Source organism: Acipenser ruthenus, chromosome 4 (assembly GCF_902713425.1).
Source record: "Acipenser ruthenus chromosome 4, fAciRut3.2 maternal haplotype, whole genome shotgun sequence".
NCBI lineage: Eukaryota > Metazoa > Chordata > Actinopteri > Acipenseriformes > Acipenseridae > Acipenser > Acipenser ruthenus.
The window spans coordinates 63,308,986-63,320,736 of NC_081192.1; the positions used below are offsets into that span (position 1 = coordinate 63,308,986).

The 11,751-nt window shown below is 39.6% G+C and overlaps 1 protein-coding gene across 1 annotated transcript in view; it reads left to right on the forward strand.

The window, feature by feature from the left end:
- Positions 1 to 8,887, forward strand: part of LOC117399857 (glucose-fructose oxidoreductase domain-containing protein 1) — a 66,079-nt gene extending 57,192 nt beyond the window's left edge. The window contains exon 2 of the mRNA XM_033999270.3: positions 600 to 8,887. Within this exon, the coding sequence (XP_033855161.1) occupies positions 600 to 1,519 (920 nt within the window). The 3' untranslated portion in view covers positions 1,520 to 8,887. The remainder of the gene's footprint in view (positions 1 to 599) is intronic.
- Positions 8,888 to 11,751: the final 2,864 nt, after the last annotated feature.

Below are 11,751 nucleotides of genomic sequence, written 5' to 3' on the forward strand. Positions count from 1 at the left end.
TTATTGTAACTGCTTAACATGGCCACCTTTCATCCTAAGGGAGAATTATATTATCGAGATAAAAGTAAAAACCAGCAGCATTTTTACAGGGAAAAATGACACTCTGTGTCCTTAAACATGCTTAGGAACAGGTCAAAGTTGCCTAATGACTTTATACAGTAATTCCCCAGTCTATGGTAGGATTAGGCACTAGGTACTGCGTTCTATATGTTATGCTAATTTATTCTGATTGGTCTAAAAATGTACTTATCTGTTAGACTGCAGAATCTGGGTGGGAATTTGTCTGTTTTCCAGCAACAAAAAGGCAGTGCTGCTATAACAGGTTGATACAGAGCTGTATTGATCTCACTGTAGACCTCTCTTGTAATAGGTGTCCCAAGTTTCTTTCATTTTACATCAGCAAAAAGTGGGTTCAGGTAGGAGACCTTAATGTAAGTTGTTGATTTGTTTCTAGCTTGTTTTAATATCATTAGAGATAGAGTAGCTAACTTTCTACTGCAGCAAACTAAACAAAAATAGTGTCCAAAGATGTTCACTCAAGAGCAAAATTATAGTATTAGTATTCTCATAAAGACTTTTTCTCTCTCTCTCTCCTTCAGGCATCGGCAAGAATGTGATTTGTGACCGAACGGCCACCCCCCTAGATGCCTTCCGCATGATGTCGGCAGCTCACTACTACCCGAAGCTGATGAGCATCATGGGCAATGTGCTGCGCTTCCTACCGGCCTTCGTCAAGATGAAGCAGCTGGTCGAGGAAGGCTACGTTGGGGAGCTGCTGGTATGCGAGGCGCAGGTTCACAGTGGGAGTCTGCTGGGGAAGAAGTACAACTGGAGTTGCGACGACTTGATGGGAGGTGGCGGGCTGCACTCAGTGGGCACCTACATCATCGACCTGCTCACCTTCCTAACAGGGCAGAAGGCATCCAAGGTGCACGGCTTCTTGAAGACCTTCGTCAAGCAGACAGACCACATCAAGGGCATCCGGCAGATAACCAGTGACGACTTCTGCACCTTTCAGATGGTCCTAGAAGGGGGGGCCTGCTGCACAGTCACCCTCAACTTCAACGTGCCTGGGGAGTTCAGACAGGAGGTCATCTTAGTAGGCTCAGTGGGCAGACTCATTGTCAGCGGGACTGATCTCTATGGCCAGAAGAATGATGCCTTCCAAAGGGAGCTTCTTTTAAAGGACTCCACTCCGCTGGGGAATGCCTTGTTGCCTGAAAAGGCCTTCAGCGACATCCCATCGCCCTACATCATTGGCACCATCCAGATGGTGCAGGCTGTTCGACAGGCCTTTCAGGACCAGGATGATCGCCGCACTTGGGACGGGAGGCCCTTGACCATGTCTGCCACCTTTGAGGACTGCCTGTACGCTCTGTGCGTGGTGGACACCATCAAGAAGTCCAACCAGACTGGCGAGTGGCAGAACATTGTCATCATGACTGAAGAACCGGAGATCAGTCCTGCGTACTTGATCAGTGAAGCCATGCGGCGCAGCAGGGTGTCCCTCTACTGCTAACTTTCGGGAGGGGAGAATTAAAGGATATAAACATATTAAAGGATGTAAACATATATATACACTGTATGCAGGAAATATATGCAGTATATGTGTTGGTGAAAATCACATTAAGATAATGGAAGGAATTTGAAGGAGTTCAACCACAGGCTGGCCTCAGCCAGTGGATAAATTGGTATGCAAGAGGCTCAGGTTTGATAATCAAACTGAGTGAAAGAAGCTCTTTCCTGAAGCATCTGGGGAAATCTGACACATTGGCAAAGTTTCTGGCAGGAATGCTCCATGACTGAAGTAGGATTGTTTAGAGCTGCTTGCATACCCCCAAAGGATTTACTAATATTGATATGTGTGGGTTGTGGCTCAACTTCAAGTAGCAAATTAAAAGAGCAATACCATTTTTTTGTTTCAGAATCAACCTCATCCCCTTCATCTGTGAGCTTGCACTAAACCATCAAAAACACATAATTCGGGTAGTTTTAAATGCAAAACAGGCCAGGGATAGCAAAGGATCCAGTGGTACAGCACTTGCACTTCCCTCAACAGGTGAAGGTTATCAGCTCTTGAGTTGAACAGCTAACCCATTGCCATATTCACTAATACACAGGAAACAAAGCATATGTGAAACCTGGCTTATTTTCCTATTACAATAGATGTCTCTGGGGTTGTTCAGGTCATTTTAGACATTTAATGAACAATTCTCTATGGCACAGTTCTTAATGTCATATAAATCAATTAAAATAAATTCCCTTTGAAAACAATTATTTTTACCTTTTTATATTTATTTTCAAGTAAATTACAATTTTCTTCTATACAAAAATAAAATCAACTTTTAGAAGGTTTTTAGCCTATTTAGAAGGGTTTCAACAGAAGTTTTAAAATAATATTCATTATTCAGTCCATGAATGGCTAATATTTATTGGCATGATCCCTAATATCTACCTTCAGCAGTGCAGCTCATCGCTCAAACCACTAGGATGCTATTACACTTTGTGCCTCTCCATTGCCTCAAGGATCCAGATAACTTTTTCCTGCTGATAAACTTGGTAATCCTAAAAAAAGGACTTACCAAATTAGGTAGGGTTCTTTTGATGATCTCTCCTGTGCTTTTATTGAGAGTTGTTTTGTAGACCCCTGTGAAGTCATACACAGTGGACTGATATATTGTAGCATATGTCTTGCAGCATTAGAATTTATCCATTTTGGGTAAAGATTATATTGAGTTTTATTTTTTTATGTGATTTCTAGTCACAGTGAATTTGCTACCTCCTGTATGGTTTTGCCCAGGGATGTCACTTCCCCATGAATTGCCTTTAAACATGGTAGAAGTAGAACCACTATTGGAGACTAGGAATGCAAATATGGATGTACCATCATGATTTCAGGTTGCCGGGGGCTCCCGAGTGGCGCATCCGGTAAAGGCGCGCTCCGTGTGGAGTGCAGGATGTGCTCTATAGCCTGGACGTCACCGGTTCGAGTCCAGGCTATTCCACAGCCGACCGTGGACGGTCGGCCAGGGTGTCCTCTGCTCACCGCGCACCAGCGACCCCTGTAGTCTGGCCGGGCGCCTGCGGGCTTGCCTGTAAGCTGCCCGAGAGCTGCGTTGTCCTCTGACGCTGTAGCCTTTGGGTAGCTGCATGATGAGTCCACAGTGTGAAAAAAAGCGGTCGGCTGATGGCACACTCTTCGGAGGACAGCGTGTGTTCGTCTTCCCCTTCCCGCGTCAGCGCTGGGATGGTAGCGGTGAGCTGAGCCTAAAAATAATTGGCCATTCCAAGTTGGGGGAAAATAATAAAAATAATTGGCAATGACTAAATTAAAAAAAAAGATTTCAGAATGGTTGGTGGCCGAATAATGTCAAATATTACCAGGAGGGATTTACGTCAATTACAGGATATAAATCCCTTTGCCTCATGAGATTGCAAACATTGTGTTAGTTGTGCCTCCTATCCCTGATGTGCTGTTGTTTATGCACTAGTAGTTTTACATCAGTCGAGCTTGATTCCATTTTCCAAATAATTAACTGTTTTTCCATATTAATTCTAAATTCTGACTTCTTAGTTCATGGGTTTCATTAAGATTTAAAATTAAAAGACATGGCTAAGAAGCTAAGGTTTTAATATTAGCTTCAATCAAACAAGCATACATTTTTTTTCAGTCAGTGCTTTCAATGAACTTGGATTCTCTTTTAAATTCAGTTGTCAGATTGAATAGCTGTACAATTCAAAATGTCAAAGAGCTTTTCACTGGAAGAGCATAGGCTTTTTCAGTTGATTACATGTGTGTTTTTTAAAGGTTTCTTAAGATGGGGCACAGCAGCTAGGCAACACCATGACTTCTTCAAGTAAGAATCCTAACTACTATAAATGTAGCATATGGAGAACTTACTGGGTGCAGTCTTTATCCAATTGATAATGGAGTGCATGAAAAAAAGCTGTCTTTGCTTAAAATGTTCCTTGGATTAAATCTGCACAGGGAGACTTTCATCTGTGTTCTTAAAGGCCAGAATTTAGGTATGTGATTTTGCTTGACCATGAAGTCCTTCCAGTAGCGGCAGACGTTAGGCCTTGCATGCTTCCAATCAAACATCATTTAAACTCATTCATCCATATCAGTGTGATGGAAATATCGACACGATATTAATGGAACTGTTTTAAAACTGAAGGGAAGGTAAACATTACAGCTTGAAGCAGTGAACTACTGTATTGACATCCATGGGCAACACATGTGCTGTACTCCCTGATAAACCAGAGAGTTGTAAAGCAAAACATCCGACTACCAGAGTATAAGAAAACATTATTGCTAACTTGCTCCTCCAGGGGCAGTACAGTGCTGCTACATCTGAACCAGAGAGTGACATGTCTAAATCCTGAATTTATCTATAAAAACATAGATATGGTTCCTTATTGTATTTACATATTTATGCAGGATGCATCATGATGAGATGCAAAATGCCACTTGTAGAGTAGGTGAAACTTTTAAAGGTGCTGTGACAACAAAAATGTATTTCTGAATCCACTTTGTAAATCGATTGTGTCTCCTGTTTTAACTTTAGTATCCTGTCCTTCAGTCTCAGCATAAGGATTTCCCCTCACAGAGATGGAGCAGAGAGCACTGGAGCTCAAGTTCTGGCCTAGAGTGGAGAGCTGTCTTTTTGAGTTACCGATACTGCTTGTTGCAGCACAGTAGTTCTTGCAAGAGTCCCTATGAAAGTGCTGACCAGGCTCAGCTGTGCTTAGCTTCTGGTATCAAATGAGGTGGTAATATAAAGCCCCTTTAACACTCCTACCCGGATCCAGACCTGGGTCCTGGCTACCCGGGTCATAGTGTGAAACCACGTACCTGGGTCGTACCCGGGTTAACCCAGTTCCCAGCGACCCACCTCAAGATGTGGGTTGACACGCTGGACTGAGCGAGACAAAATGCTTGACGGCCGTTCGTGAGCCTATGCAATAATAAACAGCCACGCCTGCGTGAAGGTTTCACTTCCGCAAGGAACATTTCAGTTTATTCTGCTTCCGGGGCATTGATACGAGTATTGTGCACTTGCGTCTGTCACCTAGGTCAACCCTACTTTATCAAAAACATGCCAGTGTGAAAGGGGTTTAATGATACACTCAGGCTGCAGGCTTCCCATTGGCAAATGTAGTCATCAGATTGCAAAGAAAAAGCAAAGCCCCTACACAGTACTGAAAATAATAGAGTAACTGTCCCTGGTACTCTATGCAAAATTGCCCAAAGACATTTTACTTTCCCCTTCTTTAATTGATGCATTTTAAATGTACATACATGAGTGACATGGCCCAACATTCTCTGCAATATATCTCTATTCCCCACTCAGCGGACTATGGAAACGAGCATGAATACTTAAAGGGCTACACAGAATACACCTCTTCAAATAATCTTTCTGATGCATGGCTTTCCCTGTTGTTGCCACTGCATAAGGGACAGAAAAAGTTGTGCTGTTTTCCTGCTTTACGAAAGAGATTAGAGAGGGCCTCTTGAAGGGTAAACATCTGTGAATGTGTCAAGGTTTAACAGTCGGAGCAATGCTTAGGGAAGTATGAACAACTAGCAATAATATATGTACTGCAGAGAAATACCAAATTGAGAACTACATTTAACTATATCAATATACTTATTTCAGGCACCTAATTGAGGCAGGGGAGAGGGGCATGAAGCACTTAAATTAACAGGATGCCTAATCTTTGTTATGAGTGCCATGGCAAGTAATTGAGCTGCTAAAATACCTTTTAAATGTGCATACGTGTGTGCTATCAGTAGCTATTAGCACTCTTAAGTGAGTACCTTCAAAAAGTATAGTTTATGAGTAGGGTTGCTTGTCTCCTGTTGCAAACAGTTTGGCATCCTTCATAATCTCACAATTTAAAATTAGACAGGAGTGCTTACCAGAGCTCTTCAAGTTGGTAAATGTTGAAAATTCTGCAACAACTCAATGATTACTTGTGTAGAGATAAGCATAGACACAGTCTAAAACCTCATAATGCTGTTAAAAACTCCCTTAGAACACAAAACTTTTAATGAAGTGTTGCAAGTCTACCCTCATTTTGCTATTTAGAATATGATGCACAATCAATGCTGTACTGCTAAGCACTACACAGATATTGATTGTGCATGTCAAATAAATTAGAAACATCATTTATTAGAAAAAAAATAGGAAATGTAAATCTCTTTTTTATATTATAATCTTATCTAAACGTAATTTTAGCATCTAGTGTATGGTAAAGTACCTTATTAATTTTAGTTAGGCATTGAATAATTAAAGACCCAGTGGACTGCGGTAATAAAGTATGTGTCTGCTGGGGTTTCATGGAGATAGGAAAAGTGAACGTTTAATCCAGTCTTTTTGTTCTGTGGTTGTGTACTGATGCAAATGATGCCAAGTTCAGACTTAATTCTGTGATGTTACAGAATACTTGAAAAAATATTTTTATAATCTAAAGGTTTTTTGATGCAGATATGAAATTGTTCATGTTTTTTATTTTTTTATTTATTGAGCCGCAAATGCTTTTGACTACTTTTATTTGAAGCTTTTTATTATAACAGAATTTTTTTAATTGATTGAAAGGCTTATGGCAGCATATGTCTGGTGCAACATAGGTGGCTTCTTCCACAAATTAAGTGGAATATTGAAAAAAATATAACATGGAACAGCTCAGATGGCTCTGGTCTTTTCTTGCATGATTTCAGATCCATGGAAGAGTGTAAATTTCATTCAAATAATTGTTGCTGGTGTCGCAATAATGCAGAGTTACTGTATATACAAGAGTATATTTAATAGTAAAAAGTGCTACTGCAATACAAAATATATGTACAGTGTGCCAGTGTATGGCACTCTATTCTGTTCAGGTGTCTTATCTTAGATTTATTGGGCCTGATTTTAAATGAGGATGGAGAGAAACTTCACCATTGCTGCCGAGCCAGTGCATGTTTTTTTTACATGAAAATAATTCCAAAAAATCTTACCTAATTGCCATCATTTTGTAGGTCCAGGTGTAAAAGTATATTCAATTATTAGTGAAGAAAAAATATTACAGGTTCCTTGCAGATACTAATGTTACACTTCCGGTAAACTTCATAAAGTCGCATGAAGGAACTCATTTGAAATTCAGAAACACATCAGTAAATGGAAAGGGAGTAATTGGTACTTCAATTTTGAGCCAACGTTGGGAGTTTGAGTTATTTGAAAGAAAATAAATGGCAAACATTTAGTTTGACTAAATTTTTTTTTTTTAAATCTGGATTTTGGATGTGTTCCTTCAACGGGAAGTGCAGCGTAGAAAAAATTGCTGGAGACATTTGCCAGTTTTATTGTTTAGAAATGCTATGAATAAATATCATTATAAATCACATTTAACATGATATGTGCGTCTTTCATTTAGGAACATATTAGGTAATATTTGGTAATGCATATTAGGTAATATTTGGTAGTGCATATTAGGTAATATTTGGTAATGCATATTAGGTAATACATATTAGGTAATATTTACTGGAATTATTGTGTTAGCTGTACTTCAGTATTGACAAGTATTAATTAAGAAAATGAGTCTGGACATAAATCAGTCAAACTGAAAAGCCACTGTCTAGATCACACGTTTTCAAAGATCTGAGATTATTCAAGGCCTATTTGACACGATGTATGTTGCACCCCTTCACCCTATGAAATACTGCTACACTACGGTGCTGTAGGACATTGGATGTGGCGAAACTGCTGGAGGGCAGTGTTCAATATATGGCAGTCTAGATGTGGGGTAAAAAATAGTCTGGGACATATACAATGCTTAATATCCCACATCCTTTCACAAAAGATTCAATGAAGAAGTGAAGTACCAGTCATTTTTCCTGACAAAAATTTACAATCTAACTTTAACCGCTTGTTGCCTGATTTATGTTAAACAAAGCTGGCAACTCCTTCCCATTTTTGGTTCTTTTAATAGATCAACATTACTGTTGCATTAAAAATCTAAATGCTTGTATTCAGACTAAAATGTAAATGCACACTTAGTAATGTGTAGTTTAGAGAGGTGGTATAGACTTGTGTTTAAGTTTATAAACAGACTTACCATAGAATGAAGGATTGGCTAGATAAACTAGCAACAGTTTGTGTTTATGCTAAAGGAGTGCCGTATTTGATGCACTTCTGGGACTGGAACTCAAGTGTTCTGGGAATTTTTTCTTTGTAGATGCTATCCTTTTAATGTTTAAAGTCTGGATAATCAGCAGTTTATTTAAACAGTGATAATTGGTCCCACAATTATCCTCAATTGTTAGATGCTTGGCATTATAGAAATACCACCTCCAGTATATGTGGCCTTGTGAATGCAGTCTGCCATTCATTGTGTTTATGAATGCTGCCCCTGACGGTTCCTGTACTGTTGTTGTTGAACTGTATTCGTTTTATTTCTGTGTTGTTGTTAAATATATATGTATTTATTGTATTTTATGTATATTGTGGATGCATGGACATATGTATATATTTGAAACAAAACAAAAATATTTATCAAGATAGAGAATGTACTGTAGGAATATAAAGTCTATATTTTATATAATGGAGATAGTCAAAGTGTTTTAAATTATAACAGGACAACATTTGTGTTTGTTGTTAGACAAAAAAAGCATGATGTATGACTGAGTCTACAATCTAACTACCTTGTACAGACTAGTTTCATTACCTACTCTGTGTCCTACTGGTTTTATTGCTGTAACCTGCATCCCTGCTTTGTATTGCTTGGGGAATGAGGTTGATCTAAGCATTCTGCTATGTGAAGGTTGCATTATGGTTTGCAACTGTAGCATTTCTTATTCAATGCTTTATGAAATAAATAATAAACAAATTTTAAAAAAATGAAAAAAGGGAATTTGGGTCATATTTTTACCCCTTTCTCTAGCAAACAGTATGAGAATGCTTTATACCAACCGACTATTTTTTGACCATCGGGATGACAACTTGCTGTACATCTTGACAAACGTGGGAAATGTAACCATTACTGAATGGGCATTTACCTGCTAAAGATCAGAATCCTGAATTTTGTATACCAAAGCTTCTCTTTGATCCTGTGACACAGTCGTGGCCCTGCCTACGAGGGAACAAAAGGACTGTGCCATTTTTCCTTTCAAGACTGACCTGATCGGAGAGCCTTGTTCAGATAAGTACAATTGTTGCTTCTATCTGTATATATTTAGCATTTTGTGTTTTTACTCATTTTCTATGTGATAATTAAACAAATCGCTGTAATAGTTCTATTTACGCGTATTTGTGTGCACTACAGCCTGTTGCTTGTTACGTCCCGCTGCGGCCTTGTGCCCCGTGTGAAGCCAGTGGCTCAAGTCGTTCCTTCCCAGGGATGCAGCAACAGAAGTCGGCTGACTTTGTGCTCTCCCCCAGGCTGCATAGCTCCAGTTGGAACTTTTATTTTCTTTTTCCTTTTTGCTATTTAACACCATACGAGACGTTTTATATTATTTATGTAATTATTAGCTTTTTGTTAATAATTTTATCTCAATGTCGTTTTGGTGACCAGCTATTTAAATAGCCTCACCATTGCGAAGGCTGTTAGTTCATTCTAACAAGCAGACTTCCCTCAGTCTCATGTTGGTACTGACTGAGTGGTTTTGCCAGTGGCTTTAATGTACATTGCCACCCACAGTAACTGCGACCAGACGACCACTTCCGATCCCGACCGGTGCTAAAGCCACCAAACCGGTAGCGAATTGACCAGCTGCCATCCAGGCATGTGCCCCCACCACTTTGAATATGGGTGGGGGGCAAACGATATATTTTGCCCCTCCACTTTTTTGTTCATTATATATATATGCATATACAGCTCTGGAAAAAATTAAGAGACCACTGCAAAATTATCAGTTTCTCTGGTTTTACTATTTATAGGTATGTGTTTGGGTAAAATGAACATTTTTGTTTTATTCTATAAACTACTGACAACATTTCTCCCAAATTCCAAATAAAAATATTGTCATTTAGAGCATTTATTTGCAGAAAATGACAACTGGTCAAAATAACAAAAAAGATGCAGTGTTGTCAGACCTCGAATAATGCAAAGAAAATAAGTTCATATTCATTTTTAAACAACACAATACTAATGTTTTAACTTAGGAAGAGTTCAGAAATCAATATTTGGTGGAATAACCCTGATTTTCAAGCACAGCTTTCATGCGTCTTGGCATGCTTTCCACCAGTCTTTCACATTGATGTTGGGTTACTTTATGCCACTCCTGGCGCAAAACTTCAAGCAGCTCGGCTTTGTTTGATGGCTTGTGACCATCCATCTTCCTCTTGATCACATTCCAGAGGCTTTCAATGGGGTTCAGATCTGGAGATTGGGCTGGCCATGACAGGGTCTTGATCTGGTGGTCCTCCATCCACACCTTGATTGACCTGGCTGTGTGGCATGGAGCATTGTCCTGCTGGAAAAACCAATCCTCAGAGTTGGGGAACATTGTCAGAGCAGAAGGAAGCAAGTTTTCTTCCAGGACAACCTTGTACTTGGCTTGATTCATGCGTCCTTCACAAAGACAAATCTGCCCGATTCCAGCCTTGCTGAAGCACCCCGAGATGAGTCCAATTTTCAGCTTTGCCCAACACCTGGTCGTCTAATGGTTAGACGGAGACCTGGAGAGGCCTACAAGCCACAGTGTCTCGCACCCACTGTGAAATGTGGTGGAGAATCGGTGATGATCTGGGGGTGCTTCAGCAAGGCTGGAATCGGGCAGCTTTGGCATGAATCAAGCCAAGTTTAGCTTTCTTTTTACTTTATAGACTGTAGGCTACTGGTATGTGAATAAAAGATTATTTTAAATTGAAACAATGATTTTATCGGGAGGGGGGCGGTCGTATTATTATTATTATTATTATTATTATTATTATTATTATTATTATTATTATTATTATTATTATTATTATTAACTTGGCAGCCTAGACAATTAACACAAAATAGATCATGGTGCTGCATTGACAAGTTACAATACTTACAGGAGGACAGTAATTTGTATTATCATGAGTAGCCTAGTATAAGCCAAGTGTATACTGTCGCTTTTATTTAAGTTAGCCAGTGGTGCAGTGCTAAAAGAAGCTCAGAATGAGCTGGAGGGGTTAGCGGCACACGTGTGCAGTCTATTGCTTCCAACATGTTGGGGAAACCAGAAATGTCATAGAAATTTGTTTACAAGGTGTGGCAATGTGCTCCACCCCTGTGTGCATTTCTGTGTTGTATGTTGCGTGTGTTAATGTTGGTGTATAGAGATTGGTACACGGGATATAAATGGGTCTTTGTTTCACATGTATTTAAAAATGTAGATTTGTATTTAGGCACGAGGATGGCACAGATCACTTCACGTGCTGGTTAGAATGTAATGTGTGGTCACGGGAGTACACTTAAGTAATTCACGTGCAGTTGTACCGAGATTCCAATTGAATGATTGACTAGCAATCGACTCTCGGTACAACTGCATAAAAGCAGCATGTTTTCACTCACTCGGGGTTGGGTGTTCGGTGAGTAGTGAACGGGAGTGAGAGAAGGAGAAATAAAGTTAAAGATAAAGTTAAATAACAATTGCTATTGCGTGCTGGTAGGACCAGCACGATACTTGTTTGTTTATTTACTCACCGTGTTTGTTTGTGTGTCTGTCCGTGCACCGTTTGTTAAGTGTTAGTCTGTTTTGTTTGTCTCTTTATTTTGACGTGAAGTGCCGTGTCCTGTTTT